Below are 20,018 nucleotides of genomic sequence, written 5' to 3'. Positions count from 1 at the left end.
TATATATATATAGATAGAGAGAGAGAGAGAGAGAGAGAGAGAGAGAGAAAGAGAGAGAGAGAGAGTTGCACACATACTGTTCTCTTTTAAAGTGTACCTCCACTCTCCCAAAAACAGTAGTGATTCTAGAGAATGCTCTTGTGACACTGTTTTTTTTTTTTTCCAATTAGAAGTCTGCCATCGTATGAAGAAATGATGCCGGTCATTTTGCTTTTTCATTCTGCCCAATTATAAGAGTCTTTTCAGTACACGGGGTGTTTGAGAGGAAAGAATGTTTATGTTTTTGGTGCCCACATAATTCAGAGCTGGCAGTGGTTAAACTTACAGTTATTTCTTTCAACTGGAGATTCATATCCAGATTAATGTTAATTTTGATGGCTTAATCATATTTAAAATATATATAAACCAAAATTTAACTCCTACTCCTTTTGACACCGAGGACCACTATACTTTCCTACTCACTGAAGAGAAAGTCTTTTTGATGTTCAACGATCAAGAACACATCAAGCAAGTCGCCAAATCACATTTTTAAAGATATTCGAAACTGCTAACGTTTTTGTGATAGGCGATCACTACTGGTCCGCACTTGCAATTGAGAATGTTTGGATGAGGTTAAAAAGGTGCACCATAAAGGAATAAAAGGTTGGATGGAGGATTCGACCGATGCCAGGCAGTAGGAAACTCCACTCATTCGGAGGTTAAGAGGTGTAAATATGTCAAATCCATTTAAGAATATCATCTGATAAATTATTAGGTCTGAGCTCGACACAGTTCATTAGCACGAACTCAGACAATTCTTTATATTCTAAGTCTAATTGGGCATATGCTCTAGTTGACAATAAACGTTGTGCACCAAATATTAGGAGCGATTTTGATATCAAACTTTACTTAATTAGTACATTATATGCATAATCTAACGAAAGGAAGTGTGTTTAGATGTATTTGTTCATCTTGCATCACATGCGTTACTATTCCCATGAGACAAGTGAAGAATGTGCATCTGCTTGTAGTCATCTTGTATTAAAATAAAATAAAATATTATCGTATCTTTTCCTCAAAAACATTCATAAAGTAAGAATTTTCAAAAAATATATTGGCTTCTTTGTGAGTAAGCCTCTCAATTGTTCGCCCCGCACCCCGCCCCCCCTAAAAAAAGGCAAAAAATCCTACTTTCAACCCACTTTTCTATGAGACTGAACCCATTGCTCATCGTCTTAGGGCTGCCCAAATTATTCTTACGCGAATTCAGTTTCCTTATTCAAGGTGTACCATAAGACCGCCGAAGCCCCTAAACAACCCTATGGCTTCGACCTCTGAGAATTGTCAATTCTCTTATCCAAGACCAACATGCATCCAACCCAAGCTGGTCTAAAATACATTTCGGTCTAAATTATCAGCTTTTTCAGGTATCATCTTCATTCATGAAATCAAATATACAACCCTGTAAATAACTTTAACAACTAAAAACATGCATACACATGAAATCCAATTTACTTATAAACCAAATGCAACCACAATGAAGATCGACTGCTGCAAAAGAAGAAACGGCGGACTCATAATAATTAATATCGGTCCGATCTCAAAACTTTTCCACGACAAAGGTGGCGTCAGTACGGGCCTGACCAGGGGTCACTTATTTATCATTAGACAAACAACCCCAGAAAATACGGCAAAGTTATAATAAGAAAATGATGGGAATCATAAGCGTCGGTTCTCAAACATTGGTGTCCGTACCACATAAATATTTCATCGATCCCAAGGCGATGGCCCTCGCTTCACACCACGATGGTTCGGCCTTGGAAGCGAAGCAACATGATTGCTGCTTTAAATCTTTAATGGCGTCTATGATTCAGTAGGGGAAGGAGCGCCCTCACCAGTCACCACAGAGAGTTCTGTGATCACGAGTTCTTAGGGATCGATGCTCCAGATCTTGTCCCCATCATCCTCGATCTGCAAAACTAAGATATATTTAGAGCAAATGGAGTAGAAGCTAAGATACAAAAGATTGATCCCAAGATGGTAAAGCTACCACTCTAGCGAGAACCTTCCTGCATCATCATTTTCTTTTTCTTTCTTGGCAAAAGCTTCACTATCTGTATGAACACATTCTTTTATAAAATAAATTAACAGACTGGGCATGCCCTTATTTCCGGTAAAGTTAGTGTACTATAGTTGAATAGTTTAAAGAGATTGGGAGAAATAGTTAGATAAATATGTATGGAAAGCACATGCTTTCTTCTTTTACTGCGTTCCCTAATTTCATGAGGATCCTAGAAGCCATACATCATCCGTAGGCTTTAAACAAATGAACCAATTGCTTTTAACTACTTCACCTAACATGCTGTCATCATTCTTATGGTTTTGTTTTCATGCTAATTATAATGAGTGAAAGCCATTATCATATGCTGCTTTCAGCTGTTTTGTTCTCCCTCTCTCTCTCTCTCTCTCTTCTGTTAATAATTTTTTCTATTAAACAGTTTGTCTTAAGCCTCATCTCTGAATCCTTCAATCGCCTGTAGCTATGTGATTGATCTGGTATCAAGGTCCAGCGAATTTTGACTGGAAATCTTTGTCTATGAGAACTAATAAGGTGTTTGATAAGCAGATTAGTTATTATGTGATCTTCTTATAACGTTTGTTTTAATAACACTACATTCTTGTTATATGAACGATAGTGTAATCATCGATGTTCCTAAATCAAAAATCTAATGCCACTATATTTTCTGAAATAAAAATATGGTGTTATTGGAATATGTATTCCAAAACACAATATTCTTTACCAAAATGCATTCACATATTTGAGTTTGAATGTGTACACAAAAGTAAGGGTTAACTGAAAAATAAAAATATATCAAACTTATGTTTTTGTTACTACCCAAAGTTAATTACTCTTTTTTGAAACATTCTTTATGTTTCATTCTATTGAGCAATTTCCTTTTAGGTAAGTAGGAAAAACTCATCAACCAACTTAAGGCCGAAATATTCATTCAACCTCTCATCCCTATAGGATAGGAAGTTTGCTTTGAGTCCCACCACTCTCACATTGCTTCAATCTACACATAAGTAGCCCTCTTTTTATAGTATAGAGAGTTAACGCTTCATGAGTTCGAAACAAAAGCTGACCACCTACCAACATTCATCTTATATGTAGTTCATCTTACATGTAGGGAGGTGCCAATCCCTTAGCAATTTCATTGTAGTGTAGTGAGTCACATGATATGCCCTAAACACCTTTTTGTAATTCACTTAATTCTTTACTCTATTATAACACTGACATAATTTCTTGGAGGATTCCTGATCTGGTTGGGCTCGAGGTGGACGTCATCAATAGCTATTGATGACGATAAACAAACAAGAGAGAGAGAGAGAGAGAGAGAGATGAACATGGTTAGGGGTACCACTTGATCCACGCTCAGAAAGGTGGGTCACTGGTGGCCTTCATGAAAATATTATGGTAGCCATTAATGGAGGAGGGCAGATGCTCAAAGGAGCGTGTGGGGGCATCAGTTAAGAGAGGGAGAGAGAGTTATTTGAAAGCAGTCTGATTTGAAAGCGTGGTACCAAAGACGTACCAGTGCGGTACTGCGTCTGAAGGTCGGCCAACGTGCTCATTGGGTGGCTCATCTCAATTGGATGCGCCAAACTGGGGTTTATCTAACCATGGTTGGAATGATGAGAGTGGGAGGGAGTGGTTGTTCAGCGCCATTTATATTCTTCACAGCTTTTTCCTTCTTTTTATATTAGTACTTTGCTTCGTTTTATATATTCCAGGGGACAATCTCTAAGCCCCAATGTCAATAAACGATTCTTCCCTTGTCTCACGCGTGCAGAAGAGAGACAGATAGAGAGATAGAAACCATTTCATAAGGCCCCTCATAAGTTGTTAGGAACAGAAGAGAGAGAAAACTAGAAAGAGAAAGCAGTGAAGATGGAATGGAGTGGAAAAAAAAGAAGAGGTCTGTTTAGCCCCAGCGATCCAACACTCTTTAATACCATTAAGATAACACCCTCCAAGACTTCAACGTGATTATTACAGACTGATATAAGATTAACTAACTGAATGAATGAAATCAGTAAATTTTTCGAGAGCAAAATGACATCCAAAAATCTTTTCGTAAAAAGTCTAAGATGGGACTGATATATATTCTTGCTTAAGAAAGCAGACTGGCATTTTGTTGTAGAATATAATGTGAACGGGCATCATTAGGTAAGATTTAATTCGACATCCATTTGAAAGACCTACTTAAAAAATTTGATGCAACTTTATGCAAAGGCAGATGTTGTGGCTTAGATGGGAACCTCAAGAACATATCATATCCTTCCAAATCAACCATTACTTTCCATTAGAACACATAATAATTAATAAGTTAAAGATAAACGCATATATATATACATATATATATCAAAATTACAGAATGGGGAGCTATCAACCTCAAATTATTGTTCCAAATTTTTTTCATACTTCCAAGTTGATCAATCGAACATGTGAAATCATGAAGCACAAGGTATTTTAGGTCTACCAACAACAATTCCATTCACACTTCTTTTGCTAAAAACCAATCGACTGGGCATGCTTTCAGTAGAATAGGCATAGCAACCTTGGGTACCTCGAAGGACCAAAGAAAGATATCAAATTTTCCATTAATGTCCAAAAAGGGAGCACATGGTTATTATATTCGCAAAAAGAAGATGGCAAGCCTTGACTTTTTGGAAGGTAGAAAACAAAGCAATCAGCACAAGGTAGGGCTTTTGCTAGCTTCTAGGGAATGTGAGGAAGAGAACCTATTCTTCTTTCATGGAGGCGAGACTCGGCACGGCTCTTGCACAGTGATCTATATGGCAAAAAAAATAGAGGGAGAAAGAGCCTAGGACTAGGATAATTTTCTTTATGGTGATGTCCTTTTTTTCTTGGCTTACTTTTGATAGAAACAATTCCTTTGTTTCAATCCAATCCTTGTGTGGATATATGGGTACCATATGTCATACCAATGCAGCCATCCTAATTCTTTGACCGAAGAATAGATTCAAAAGGATTTGTTAAACAGTCTTTCATTTCATGCTTTTATTAAGTGAAATCAACTGACAACTTACGCTGGCAACCCCATCTTAGCAAGGATTGATTCTCCCTAATATCTCATCGGTTAGCACACCTGGTGAGTATTGATTGCCTGTTCCGCGGAATTTTGACTGTGAAAGTACTTCTCTTTATGTATGTGTGTAACAACCCGACCCACTTCTGAGCTCAAACCCTTAGTATGACGGATTCCAACCAGCCCCTTAGCAGTTTTGGCTCCAGCCCTCAAAAAGGTTAGGAAGCAAGTCAACCATCTATGTAATAACCCATTTATAATCAGTATCATAATTAGAACACACTAGGTTAGAAACTGCTCTTCCAAGAAGTCCCAATTTCTCTTCTAACTTGGTCCAATAGAAAAGTGCCCCTGTGGTCACTGTCTTGTGCTAACTGGCAAGGTCTTTGAACCACTATGATCTTTCATCAAGAGAGGCGCAATTTTAAGTAACGCCTGGAAATTTTCCATTCTCAAATGAAGCCAAAGCAAACTTGTGCAGAGAAGTTGCTCAACTGTTAAAATTCAAAAAGAAACCCTGAGCTCTCCTTTTCATTTGTGTTCTTTCAGATGTATCAGAGGCTTTATCTTAGCATCCATGGTGGCAGAACAGATTGCTGGCAACCTGCCTGACAGCACAAGAGATGAAGCCCAAGCTGCAGGGTACATGAACAAGCTTATGTTCATATACCCTTTAAGACCTCAATGTTCAGCCACTTAGGTTGTTTCATCAAATCAATTTTTCACCATGTAAATGTGATCTTTAAGATCGATTTTGCATTGGGGTCTAAGATGCATGTGATTTAACAACATTCCCAATATCCATATGGTCAGGAAATCAACAAACAGTTCATGACTTCAAGGAACAAAATCTTTACATTGTGAAACAACATGCTCAAGGGATACTGATAGATATTGATCATGAACACATCTACATGGTTGAATGTTGAGTCCAACAGCATAAAACACCAAGATTCAAAGGGTACTGTTAGAGATGTCAAGAGCTTGATTGTGAAGCAAATTAAGCTGCCAAGTGGGCAGTGTATAAAGAACTGGAAAATGTTCAGTCAACTAAGCTGTTCAAATGCAGGCAAGCGCTTTGTCATAATGCTCCAAAACTTCAGTTTTCTGTGACTTTGTAGTAGTTGTTCAAGATCTAATTGTGACATCTGATGCCACGAATGGCGAAGTCAGGAAATTGGATCCGGAGAGCAGTTGTATCATAACTGGCACCAAATCCAGATAATTGTGTATTGCTCAATTGGACTTGGAATCGGATCCGCAAACTTGGATATGGAAAATGTATCAATATTTTTTGCTGAATTCCCACTGTTTGCATTCAAATTTAGTTCCAACGTCCAAAATATGCATGCCATTTTAAATTGCTTGCTTCCAACCCTGGCATGCGAAGATTTGAAATCCCTAAAACCAGTTTGGAAGGAAACTCAAACTTGAACCCACTTGGAAGCAGCTATAAAATCCCTTTATACCTTCTCAAGTTTTACATCTATGGCGCCTGCCTGAAGAGGGACCAACATTCGGATCAGATTTGAAAGAGATGTATACTTTACCATATCTATTGTTTTGGATTTTTATATACTCAAATTTAAATTCATATTCGAATTTGGATGAAGAAAAATATAAGATATTTATTTAAAACTATATGTAATCTGAATCTGAATCCGGTCAATATTTACTTAAATCTGAATCTGAATTCGATGGATGTCATTTCTTTTATCCTCCGAATTCTTAAGCGGGATATCAAATCTTCTTCCATATCCATTTTTTCAGTGGGGGCAGATCAAATTTAAATCGGATTTATTGTATTTATTGACATATATACCTCCAAGATACCCAAAAACCCGCTCTATCATACCAACTCCTTTGGCTCTGTCTACTTATTTAACCATGCTTAGCTATTTAACCTTACAAATTAGAGATTATTATATATATATATATATATATATATATATATATATATATATATATATATGTGTGTGTGTATAAAATCATTACAACCCAACCACACCATGGACATATTTTTCTGAACTACTCACAAATGGGAAAGCTGGGGAAGCGAACCTTTGAGAAATATCACGTGTGGTGGGATTCGAGGAAACGATGGGAAGCGAGAAGCGGTGGTGGTTGCGAAGGAAAATTTGTGAACTGCTACTGTGGTGCTGGATCGGGCAAGATAAGAACATCGATTGGATGCTCTCGCTCGGGCCCGATCCGAACCTCCCTTCCCGGCCTTCGCCCTCCTCCTTCCTCGTCGGCCTCCGGCTTCAGAGAGGGGGAAGAGAGAGAAGGAGGGAGCGCAGAAATGGTTTTCAGACTAGCAAGAAGGGCATGGGGATCGAGAAGCATTTGCGCCTCTCGTTTTCCTTCTTCTTCTTTGTCTTATTCTTCTTCTTGCTCCTCATCTCACCCGTTGCACGTTTGCGTCGTTGGCAGTGGACCAGCAGGGTTTTACACTGCAGAGAAGGTAAACTCGGAGGCTTTCTTTTCTCATCTCAGAATCTCCAAACGATGTATTTGGTATATTACATTAATTGGCATGCACGCCCTTCTTCCTCTTTTGTTACTCTTGGTTTTTCTGATTAATGTGGTCGTGTCTTCTCTCTCTCTCTCTCTTCAACCTAGATGTTAAAATCACATAAAGGAGCAGAGGTGGACATCATCGATCGGTTACCGACGCCGTTTGGGCTCGTCCGTTCGGGAGTTGCACCTGATCATCCTGAAACGAAGGTAAGTAAATCCTAGATGCGGAAGAGAACTTAACATTGGAGTCTAAATTTTTCGGCCATCGGGTTCGACTATAAAGTTTAGGATTTTCAAATTCCAAGTAGTTAGTTCCTGCAACTCTGTCTAAAATGGTGTGCAAGTCGCTGAAGAATTTTAGATAGTTTGATATCGGTTCCCGATTCACAAGTTCGCAATTGGCATCATTGTGTTGCGCTGGTCATGAAAACTGTTCTGCATTTCCCTAGCAAACTTGAATGATACTTAATTGGATTCTTCGCTGTCCTCTCATAGAAATTGAATACAGTGGCGATTGTTTATATGCTCAATTAATGGCTTGCAGATGATAGATCAAGGTTTCTTTGGATTCATGGATTTTCCCCATCAATAAACAAAAGAAATTTTGTAAAACTTTGATTGCGAGTTATTCTTTCTTTGGGAATCATATTTTGATGTCTTAGACCTTGTTTTGGGTATTCGCCAAAAGTATATACTGAATTCACTGATTAGTTACCACCTATCAGAACTTTCAAATACCGCTGATGCCGCTGTTTTTCTCATTGTTGTGAAGTGATAATATGTCGACTTTGTCATTATTGGTAATGAATGCGTAATTAAACTTAGCTTCATCAGAATACTTGCAACAGATTGTCATCAACCAGTTTTCACGTGTTGCTGTGGATCAACGGTGTTCTTTCTTTGGAAATGTGACACTCGGAGCTAGCATTTCACTCTCAGAGCTGCGGGAGTTGTACCATGTGGTAATCTTTGACGTCATCCCAAATACTAACTTGAAATATGCTTAAAATGGCCCAAAGCCAGTGGCTGTGGAGGTGCTGCAATGAGATCAAGTCAACAATTTAGTGAGGCTTTGTATTGATAGGGGTAGAAAATAATGTAAATAATGATGCTCTGCATGCGCATTTCAAACTGCCGTTTTTATCTTCTGACGGTCGACTGACATCCAGATAATGCTTGCAGGTGGTGCTTGCATATGGTGCTGAAAGCGACAGAGTTCTGGGTGTTCCTGGTGAAGTATGTCGATGTAATTTAAATGAATGATGTTAGAAATGGAGCCTATTAAAGTGGTAACATGGTGTTCTGCTTGATTATTCTTTTAAACTAGGATTTGGCTGGGATTTACTCCGCTAGAGAGTTTGTTTGGTGGTATAATGGGCATCCTGACTGTAACACCCTTTCACCCGACTTGAGGACAACTGATACAGCTATTGTGCTTGGGCAGGTGTGTTAATAGTTTAGGTGAATTAATTTAGTTTACATTACATGATTAAGAATTGATGAAATTATGTTTAGAAAAAAAATGCCTGGTAGTTCTTTCTATGTCAACAAGTTATGTTTCATATGTATGTTCTTTTGTGATATATTGTCTTTTTAAACTTATTAAGTATAATGTTTGCAGAACATATACGTGCTTGAAGTTGTATCCCCAAACTCATGATAGCTTAGCAGATCAGTCCAATTAGGGGATCAAATTATATTGTTGTTCATTTGTATTAGAAATTTTATGTTACAAAAATATAATGCTTACTGAATGAGTTGGCAATGCATTATGTTAGGGTAATGTAGCTCTGGATGTTGCGCGTGTACTTTTGCGAGATTCAGCTGCATTGGCAACTACGGATATTGCAGAACATGCTTTGGTTGCTCTTGCGGAGAGTTCAATCAGGTAATTTCAGATGTAATTATCAGGCATAATATTTTCTTAACGTGGCACTAGCAAATGCTTATGTACATTTCTTCTGTAGAAAAGTATATCTGGTTGGAAGGCGTGGACCAGCACAGGCTGCCTGTACTGCCAAGGAGCTACGTGAAATTCTTGGTCAGTTTTTAGTTTTAGGACTAATTTGTGGACTTTCTCATCGCTATTAAATAGTGGGTATGGCAATTTGATTTTGTTATAATAGTAAACGTTTCCAAGAACATGCAAGATTGTTAACATAAAAATTGGAATCTTACAAAGAATATAATATTTACAAAAAGAATAGATGATTTGATGATTAAGCGAAGTACTGATTGTTTGTTGGATCATCGTATTTCCATGCATGTTCACTTTAAAGCAACTAGTCTTTCCTTGCAGGTATCAAGAATTTGCATGTCCACATCCAGGAAGCTGATCTAAAGCTGTCATATCTGGATGAGGTACAACGTCTCTTGGGTACTTGGAACTAACAAATCGTAGAATCTGATATCATACATCCATTTTATCTCTCACTCTGTGTCTTTTCCCTTTTTCCCATTGATGTGGTTGCTCTTTTTTCCTCTTCACTTTTATCATCACTTGAGAAATGATGAGTGCATGATATGGTTATGTGCAGGAAGAGCTTAAGAACAGTAGGATCCAAAAACGAGTATATGAACTATTCTGTAAGGGAGCCTCCCAGCATTTGAACACTACTTCTTGTCAGCGTGAGCTTCACTTTGTTTTTTTCCGGAAGCCAGACAGCTTCTTACAGTCTGATACTGAAGGCAGAGTTTCTGGAGTACACCTGGAGAAGACAGTTTTGAAAGGTTTTTTGTGTTTAATAGATTAAGAACTGCCTTCTATTTGTATTGCACAAACGAAACTTAGGTCTGGCATGATTTACAGAATGGTAAATTTCTGTCTAGTATAATATTGGTACCAGTACCACGCATTAGGTTTCCTGACGGTTCGTTGTTCCTTATACCACAGAAACTGGCACAGGTAAGCAGTCTGCGTTTGGTAGTGGGCAATTTGAGGACCTTCAAGCTGGGTAAGTCTTCAGACAACAGAATCAATATATTGTGCCGTTGAGGAACAATGATATTTGACTTCTTATTATGTATCCTACACTCAAGTGGCGACTTCCAAAATTTCTTGGTAATATTTGACATGAATCATGCTTGTCTTTGTACTAACAAAGTACTTTTCTTTGGTTTGTGGTATATCACCTTTTTATACTTATGTACTCGTGTTGAAAAGTAAAGCTTCCAAGTCAACTTCATATTGGAACAGATGAATCAGAAAGAATATGCTATGCATCCGTTTCATGTTTTTTTTCATTTGCCTGATACAGGATAATCTTATATTTTATGCTCCTTAGATTGTTCATGGTTTGCATGTTGGTAGCTTGAACATCTAGTATTGGCACTAGGTCATTAACTTGTCAATTTGAATTGGAAGAATATCTGGTGTTCCCAGAACACATTAGTAATATTATCTGGTTATGTACAGCAGCTTCCCCAAAGTACAAGTTAATTATACCATGTAACGTAGTTAAGCATTGACATTGCCAGCTTACCATATGTTGGTGGAACATCTATTCGTTGCACTGTATATAATGTAGTAGCTTGCAACAAAATTGAGTTTCTCAGTTATATAATAAAGGCAGCGGGTAGGGCTAGATACACTTGGATATCTCATGGCTCTTATGTTCCCGTCTAGGACCAATGTGATTAGGGATCCAAACCATTAGGATGCTTTTGGCATTTTGGTTTCTTTAGGTGTATGAGCTTTATTTTCCAATTCTCATGTATTTAGACTATTTGAATCCAAGTTATTTGCATCCCTATATATGATATCATGTTTCAAGACGAGTTATTGGGGTTTGTAACGTGTGGCTGAATGGATAGTTAAATCTGTGGTTCATGAATTGGATTCCCAGAAAACTATCTTACAAATTTTTTGTGCAAGACCTTCCTTTGCAGAGATAACTACAAAAAATTGCTTACATAAGAACTGATACTTGAATTTCTGGTTTGCTGCTGATTTCAGGTTAGTGTTGAAAAGTATCGGTTACAAGTCTCTGTCAATTGATGGATTGCCTTTTGATAGTCACAGAGGTCAGTAAATTCCAGCCTCTTAAGCTGTTTTGGCTTATATATGCACTTAACCCCACTCAAAGTTCGATCGTGCATTGACAAAAATCACCACCAATTATTTACCCTTACCAGAACATTAGTTGGCATAGAACGATCAGCTGTGGCTGTCGCACATCAGTCTGAGCCTGGTTCTCTATCACTCCATGTCCAAATCATAGGAAAACGGCAAGCTACGCTTCTGTTCATCCCTGCTAGGGGAATAGGGGACCTCCCTTTTTTACAAAAAGGGGTTAGAAAAGGTTCGGAGGATTCCAGTGATTTGGGAGCTTAACCCAAACAATTGGGTTATAGTTGGTTTGTGGTGGGTTCATTTAGGGGCTGATACCTCATACCTGTTGCCAAAAAGGGCTCGAGTCCATGCTTCCTTGAAACTCGTTTCACAAAAGAACAAAAAGTACTGTTGGCAGGAAAAACCGGAAGGACGGTTAGCAGTGGCCAGAATTACCTTATGTGATGAGGAGACTTTTAGATCATCATCCACAATGAGTACAAGCCAAAATCATTTGTTACAACTAAGGGTATCATTTGTTACAACTAAGGGTAACACTGCATTGGTCCATTTGGAGCACAAGGCTGACAATCCATTCTATTGCTAGGTATAGTACCAAACATCAGAGGCCGAGTGCTAAGAGACGGCTCAGAACCCCATCTTCTCGAAAAGGGTCTGTACGTAGCAGGTTGGTTAAAAAGAGGACCCACTGGAATCATCGCCACAAACCTGTACTGCTCTGAGGAAACTGTAAGTTTGTCTGTCGAGTGTCACCATTTCAAAAGACCTTGTTTACGATAGATCAGAAACTCAGGATGCTGACAGCCACCATTAAACTGTCAGGTATACAGCATCTCAGAAGACATAGAACAAGGTAAATTCACAGAAACTGCAGATATGAGATTGGGACGAGCAGGTTTGGTCCAACTATTAGAGAACAGGGGCATCACGTACGTAACTTTCAGCGACTGGGAAAAGATAGATTGCATTGAGAGAGCTGCCGGCAACAGGAAGAACAAACCCAGAGAGAAGATTGCATCCTGGGGAGAACTATTGAGAGCTGCAAAGGCATAAACCATTGCACAAGTTGGCTACTTTGTTATACATCGCTGTAGAATACAATTAACCATAACTGAAACGTTCTCTTTTTCTGTAACTATATATATATTTTTTTGGGTAATTCTCAATGCGATTCACTGAGGTTTAGGATCTGTTGAAAAACGAGTGCGCTGCATGGCAAGAACTGGTTCGTTGCAACGAGCACATCTAAATGATGAATTTGCCGCAGAACGAGTCCGAAGGCAGTAGTAACAATACCTGTAATCATTGAATCTAATGGTTTCAGCATCATATTGTGTGTGTGTGTGTGTGTGTGTGTTGTGTGCGTCTGTGCGCATTCATGCCCATCCTTATATGGGTGCTCGGTAGGTCCCAGAAAACTTATGACAGGAACAAAACCGGAAAACTCAAATAATGAACCTAAATATGTTTTAAACTTAATCCAAACTTTTTGATGTGTCTTTCGTTGCTTATTTACAATAGAACATGCTCTGATTTCATGAAAAAAACTGATTTTTTTACATCAAATTTGGGCATTCATTGGAGCAGCTAAATTTTTCATTGCTTAGTTTCCTACCAAATCAACTGTCAAATCATATTTACAACATTAGAGTACAAAAAAAACACTGAACAAACCATTTTGAGATGTCCGCTAATCGTCCTTGACATCAGTTCCCTTGACTTCAGTTCTCTAGGATATACAAATCTGTCTGGTGTGTGTGTGTGTGTGACCCTTAGACTGTTTACCGATTTCCCAAACCGTCATATCTAATAAACTCTTGGCAAAGCTGAAGAATTGAGTCCTACCGTTAACATTAAGCATATTTAAAGAATTAGCTATAGCATATAACCTTCATGTCCACAAACCTGAAATTCGATGGAGAAATCATGTTCTTTTTTTATGTAAAAATTACTTGTATAAGGGCTCAACAAGAAAGCATGATTTTTTATGTTGGTTCTTAAGTTCTTGGTCATGAAAATCAGATTATATCCATATGGTTAAATTTGCGAATACTTGGGTATGTAGGAAAATCTGATACATAATGAAGTGCATCAAGGAAAATGTCGTCAAGTGAACCATGGAAACCTGGTCCTGAGCTGAGACTTTTACTTGCAGGTGTTATTTCATCAAATTAATAGCACAGATGCCCTTCATGCCAAAACAATTAACTTAAAAGTCGTGCCTTTCTTCAATTCATAGGTCAGGTTCTAATAGCAAATTAAAAATTGATGCCCAGAGTTTTTCAGCTCAAAATATTTCATCCACAGGAGAAACATTTTTTTGTGCTGATCCGTGCACGGATATATACGAGCGGAAAATTTTGGTCAAGTCAACCAATATACATGACTGTCCCGCCGATTCAGCCCGACTCCTGCCAACTTTTTCCAATCTGACTTCACAGGAAGAGCTCAGACAGTTCAATTCTACAGCGTTGGAGAAAAAACGCCAAAATCCATTTACACAAATCAAATTTTATAAGGATCTTAAGATAAGCAGTTTTAGTTGATGAAAAATTGGAGGAAGGATCCAAAAATTCAATCTGTGCATCAGTTTCCAAACACAGAATTTGGGCAGTCCAAGCTCATCCATGAAGTCAAAATTGATATCAATCGGCAGGAATCCAGTCAAACCAGCTGGATGACCATAATATTTGTTAGCTAGATCCACCAATCACTTGTTCGTGTGTGTGTGTGAGTCTATATATAGGGCTTGTGGCATGTACGATTTATCGATATATATATATATATATATATATATATATATATATATATATATATATATATCCATTACCTTGTTGATGATCAACCCAAGTGAAAATGCTATAGGCAATATAACCACATGCAGATCACTTGGAGTTGGCAGCTTCTACTGACATACCTGTGTTGGCATGGTTGGGCACTAAATGGAACTGCAGGACTTCTATGACAAATAGGGCAGGCTGCATCATCACTGGAGCTTCCAGATTGTTTATCTTTCGAGAAAGGGAGAAAAAATCTCCTAAAGGATGATGCATTGAGAAGGGGAAGAAGCAGAAGCAGCATTTCCTGCAAAATACACCTCCTTGTCAGTAGAAACTAGATCAACATAGCCAATCACGTACTTTTCAACAATCGCAGAACAATCTAAGATGCTTGATAACTGGTAAAAATCCGATTTCAGTACAAATCATGTCTCACATTGTAATACTGTTATTGCTTATATACACGAGATTTCATGTATTGAAAGCACAAGAGACTCACTGAGAATTCATTCCACACCAACTGGCGATTCATGTACTCAAAACTGACAGCACGATTCATATTTGGGGTTCCATAGACAAGCCGTGCCCTTAGAGCCCTCTCAATAAGGTTTCTGTACCTGATTGTTTGCAAGTAGCAAAAGAATTAGTACCCAATAACCATCAAATCACTTGGTACTTTCATCTGCAACAGTATGGGTGCAAAAAAGAGTGCAGTTATCCTAATTTTACAAAGAAACCATTATTTTCTATCCTGGGATTATGTCCAAAAGAATAAAAAGGCAATGCAAAAGGAGTTGTTCTCTCTTTCTCTCTCTCCCTCTCTCTCTCACACAGATGCACCCACATAGACGCACACACCCCAAAACCACAGAGTCAACTTTTCATTTCAAAACACTTTTCCTTGTCTTCAAAATATATATGAAGAGGCAATATTCCAGAAAGCCCCAGATAAGCTAGTATGAGATATCTTACCATTTCCAGAGAGTTTCTCACTAGGGATGGATAAAGGAGAATGCATAGAAATACAATTATAAATAGATAGAGAAACTTGAATAACCACAATCTGTATCCATAGCGCTTAAGAGGTTGCATATTAAAGCGAGAAGGCCTGCAGTGGAATAGCATTCAACCCCCTCACCCAACGTTTGCAGATAAAGATCTTAATTCTGCAGGATGGATCAAAGACAAACCATGCGGCTTGTCTGCAAAGAGAAGGCTGAGAGATACAGCCACGTGACACTTATTTTTCTGTTTGTACTAGCCTTCCTGTTAATAAACCTTACAAATAACTAAGATGGACATGACTACCACGTGCATCCTGAAACTGATAGCCTTTGAAGAACAAACCTTCCTGCATAAATAAAAATGAGCAGATTAGCCAAGGATGCAGCTTTATAGAATCCCTCAGCCTGCTGCACCAGAACCCACAATCTCCGCACCCACGATCTCTGGGTAAGTACACAAAAGTATTGATATCTTTGTTAATTGGACAATCCCAGATACTTTCATGAATGCAAATTAATGTAAAGAAAAATCTGTACCTGTTCGTTATCACCCCATCTACGGAAAGCAGAGAAAGATTGCAAGCGAGACCACATATACTGACCACCAACTGTGGCAAGGCAGTACCAAATCTTTTGAGAAATTGTAAGCCCTGGCCCTTCAATCCCTGTTCTTACTGATCAAAGCATAGCAGGGTACCAATTAGGCCTTCAAATGACGTGTCAAATTATTATACATAACTGGAACAGTTCCTCAAGTTTGAACATGACACAGTCATAGATAACATTGAGACTACAAAATGCAAACAGCAATATACTAACCAGGCCTTCTAGGAATGAATAATCAAATCAATAAATGACAGGTTCTAGAGAAGCAGATATTGTCTGTGTCTGCTTAGCTTAGCATTGTAGCTAGGAAATAATAATCAGAAGTCTTATAAGAGGTATATTGGACTTTGTCCTGTCATATAAATGCCAGAGTCCAACTTCCATCAGGAAGCTATCTACCGAAAAAAGAACTGGCCTGACTGGCAAAATGCTATCAAGGCCATCAGTGACCAAATTTGGTTACTATCTATGGTAATCTCTCTAACCAAAACTATCTTGAGATCTCGGGGATCTTACTTCTAGCCAAAGCCCATAGTACCAGGACTTCTGCAGTTCAAAGGATACCATCTGCTATACAAAAGGTCTATAGGCAGCCAGAGATCTGCAAGAGTGCAGCCATCTCGAAAAACCAGGTAGTTCATATACTACTCACTTGCAGCAAGCACTCACAGTGCTCATGAAATAAACTGGTGCTTCCAGATTTCAGTTGCCAGGGCAAATTACAGTCAGAAATGGAAATCCAAAACTTAAAGCTGAAATTGCATACTACTTTGATATCAATACAGAAAGCCATGAACAAGACTACCTTCTTTCCCTTGTAAGGTTGCTGCACGCTCATCTCTGTACCTCAGATTCATAAGAGCGTTACCAGGAGTTGGTTTGTCCACCCATATGGAAAATCTCCAAATAAGAAACTCAAGAAATGCGTCCAATTCTGGCTCATACTGAAATAACAATCCTGGCTAATTCCAACAAAGTTATATCGAAGGATCAGATGCTTTGTCAATTGCGACACAACAGAATAAAAAGGAAGCTGAGGAAAAAGTGAACTTGATAAGAGTGGATGAGAAAAACAAACAAAAAAAAAAAAACACCAAAGGCTTCTAATAAGATAGCGGGACTTGGTAGAAACACAACATCGTTATCAAAGGAATTTCACACTCGAAATCCCTAAGGGCCATCCCCCAGCTTGACCAGCATGCAAAGAAACGAATGGAAAAATAAATAGAAAATACATAGAAATGACGTACCAGACAAAAATATATATATATACGGTTGTCTAGAACATAATTGAGAAAAGAAAAAACTTGAAGTCGGAACGGCAGAAAACATAGACAACGTGCTCTACAACAGTTCATCAAACAAACCCTCTACGCACAGAAAGCTGCATTTCTAAAGGCAGGACATGTGATGATTTACTTTTATCACTCAAGCATTAGATTCGCACTTAGTTTTTGCAAGTTCGCCTGCTAAGTGCTAACAAGATTATTGGTCCACGCACCATGAAATGCATCAAAAAGCTTCTGATGCAACAACATTCCCTAGTAATGAACTCGTTCTTCCATAGAAAAGAAGCAGACAAATACCGAGTTACCAAGTACATAAATATCTCTTACTGTTACATTTTCCTCGTCATTCCTCAACTTGTATCAAGCTATAAGATTCAGGAAACATCAGCTCCTGAAATGGAATTCAACAATAAGACGAGTTCCCTGAACTGTAACATCAGAGATACACAGAAGTGCCTCACTTTGCTAGTCTTACAGAATTATCAGTTCCACGTGGGAGGATCTATAGAGAAGCTTTGTACTAAACGAATCAGACCATCAGTGAAATGAAAACCGAGATGCTACTTTCCCCCGACGTAGTAGCCACCAGTCGCCGAAAAGGGGTGAAAGGAAAAACGGAAAAAAACGCACCATACCTTGAATAGAGAAAAAACTTTAACCAATTGCTCCTTCAACATGGCGGACATCTCCACGTCCAGCCTCCCCGCATCCACCTGGTTAACCCTGGAGACCGAAATGGGTACCGCCTCCTGCGAACAGAATAAGTTTAACCTCAAACCGAGCAACCAAAGACAACCCAAGCGGACCAAAAACTTGCAACAGCCAAACCAACATAAGTGAACAGATTAGTACAGACAGGGAGGGAAGAGAGAGAGAACCCTCGAAGAAGATGCTGCGTAGGAAATCCAATAAGGGGAGAGTTTCCTGTATGAACGTTCCCAAGCGTCCTCTGGAGGGATTACGACCCCTCCCATCTGTGATTCTTCACCCATTTCCCCTCCCCCGCCAAGAAAGAGAAGCGAGGAGAAATTGAGAGGGCGAGCGAGGGCATTCAGCCAAGTTGCCAACGCAAGCTACTAAGTTACAGTTCAGGTGTCCATTGTCGTGTTTGACCCGAACTCGACTCGTGTAGCCAGCTGCAATTTTTAATAAAACTTTTTTCCAGTTAAAAATATGATTTTCATTTTTCAGGATAGATTAATAAGTGGACAACAACAACTACTTCAATGTGACTCGTTTTATTTGGAATAATAAGTAAGGCCACTTGTCAATGTGGTGCAAATTTGAGGTTTCGTATTTAAAAGAAAAGAAAGAAAGAAAGTGAGGGAATTAAAGGATTTCACTGGGTAACTTTTAGAACCCAGATCTGGAATGCCAATTTTGAAAGTGTCCTCAATCCCAAAATTAATGGCGGATCCAAAAATTGCTGGTTCCAATGGTGGCAAATCATTTTAGCTCCCTGGCAGCCATGGCTCGCCCCTACTAGATCAACCCCTTCGGGTCTGTGAATGACACATTAACTAACCCGTTATCATGTTCAGCAAGACCATTCCCCTTGTAGATTTTTCTTCCACAGTTTCTTGTGGGGGTCCACTCACTCATTCCCCTTGGAGATTTTCCTTTCACAGTTCACATTTTTTCCATCACTCTTGAATTAAAAATTATCTACACGGTGTTGCCAACAGTATCCTTTCCTACCAAACACAGATATTTGTTCATTGTCATACTTTTTTGTTTTCCTAAGCTAAGCCTAGTAACCATCTTACCAGGCAACGGGGCCCGAATTTTACCACCAACACCAGTTTGAGTTCTTCTGGCATAACTATGACTCCGGGACGTTAGAATCTGGATCGGACCCGTGCTCTATTTCATCATGGTTCTAGATAATTGGGTTCTCCTGCTGGATTAGGCTCAGATTAAATTCAACAGGCTCCGACTTCTCTTCTGCAAATTACATCTCCATGACTGTCCATATGCATTGACAGGATCGAGATAACTAAAACAAGCGTTGTTGGCATAGAATTTGATTACGGAATGCAATTTTTAAACAACATTTGTGTTAGATGTCAACATAAGGATGAATTAATATTATGCTACTGTCTACCACAACACGGTGATTGCAAGTTGCAACGGAACTTGTAGCATATTCAGAAAACTAGGAAATGAGCGGTTGGAGAAAGAATACGGATTCATTATCATATATGCCAACTCATGCGTACTGACTACCGTGTCCAGTCACACAGGAGTAGGACTTTTTTACCTTACTAGAATCCATCCTTCTGTCCGGCACGAGAAATATTGGACCGATTTCGTGGTATATTTTTAATATGCCCGTGTTAACATCTTAAGAGAAGGTACACATCAGAAAAGCATTTTCACTAATTTAAAACAGCATGGAAAAGGTTCTTGGTTTCACACGCTCTCGGAAATTTTTTTTCTTCCACTCTCAGATGATGCAAGGGCTTGCAAGTAACAGGCTGCGGCCAGAGGCTGTTTCAACTTTCAACTTGATTTGGATTGCATTAGCACTTGTTTAATTTCAGTAAACTGGCTCTACGAAACAAGGAAACAGCAGCTTCTTTAGCACAAACTACTTCCTGACTGTTTAATGTATATGATTTAAAGTATGGGGTTCGAAGAAAAGAAAGAATCTTGGC

At 38.8% G+C, this 20,018-nt stretch overlaps 2 protein-coding genes across 3 annotated transcripts; one reads left to right on the top strand and one right to left on the bottom strand.

The window, feature by feature from the left end:
- Window positions 1–7,255: 7,255 nt before the first annotated feature.
- On the top strand, window positions 7,256–12,861 carry LOC116256492 (NADPH:adrenodoxin oxidoreductase, mitochondrial). 2 transcript variants are annotated; one of them, XM_031632876.2, is made up of 13 exons: window positions 7,258–7,554; window positions 7,713–7,817; window positions 8,459–8,572; window positions 8,793–8,846; window positions 8,938–9,054; window positions 9,389–9,498; window positions 9,578–9,651; window positions 9,910–9,971; window positions 10,148–10,340; window positions 10,504–10,564; window positions 11,566–11,633; window positions 12,269–12,411; window positions 12,505–12,861. In XM_031632876.2, the coding sequence occupies exons 1-13, from the start codon at window positions 7,393–7,395 to the stop codon at window positions 12,733–12,735; spliced, it is 1,494 nt and encodes a 497-aa protein (XP_031488736.1). In that variant the 5' UTR covers window positions 7,258–7,392; the 3' UTR covers window positions 12,736–12,861. The 2 variants fall into 2 exon arrangements, with proteins under 2 accessions (XP_049934104.1, XP_031488736.1); XM_050078147.1 differs by lacking the exon at window positions 8,459–8,572 and having other exon boundaries at window positions 7,256–7,554.
- LOC116256502 (peroxisome biogenesis protein 2) lies at window positions 12,631–18,440 on the bottom strand. The gene is made up of 8 exons (XM_031632886.2): window positions 18,240–18,440; window positions 17,997–18,110; window positions 16,878–17,034; window positions 16,004–16,140; window positions 15,810–15,910; window positions 14,962–15,079; window positions 14,600–14,766; window positions 12,631–12,978 (listed from the first exon to the last, which is right to left on the bottom strand). Exons 1-8 carry the CDS (start codon window positions 18,351–18,353, stop codon window positions 12,855–12,857), a joined length of 1,032 nt encoding a protein of 343 aa, XP_031488746.1. The 5' UTR covers window positions 18,354–18,440; the 3' UTR covers window positions 12,631–12,854.
- Between the last annotated feature and the right edge of the window lie 1,578 nt (window positions 18,441–20,018).

The sequence above is a fragment of the Nymphaea colorata genome, chromosome 1 (assembly GCF_008831285.2).
Source record: "Nymphaea colorata isolate Beijing-Zhang1983 chromosome 1, ASM883128v2, whole genome shotgun sequence".
Lineage (NCBI taxonomy): Eukaryota > Viridiplantae > Streptophyta > Magnoliopsida > Nymphaeales > Nymphaeaceae > Nymphaea > Nymphaea colorata.
The sequence above is the reverse complement of the archived record's forward strand: the minus strand, read 5'-3'. Positions and strand labels throughout refer to the sequence as shown.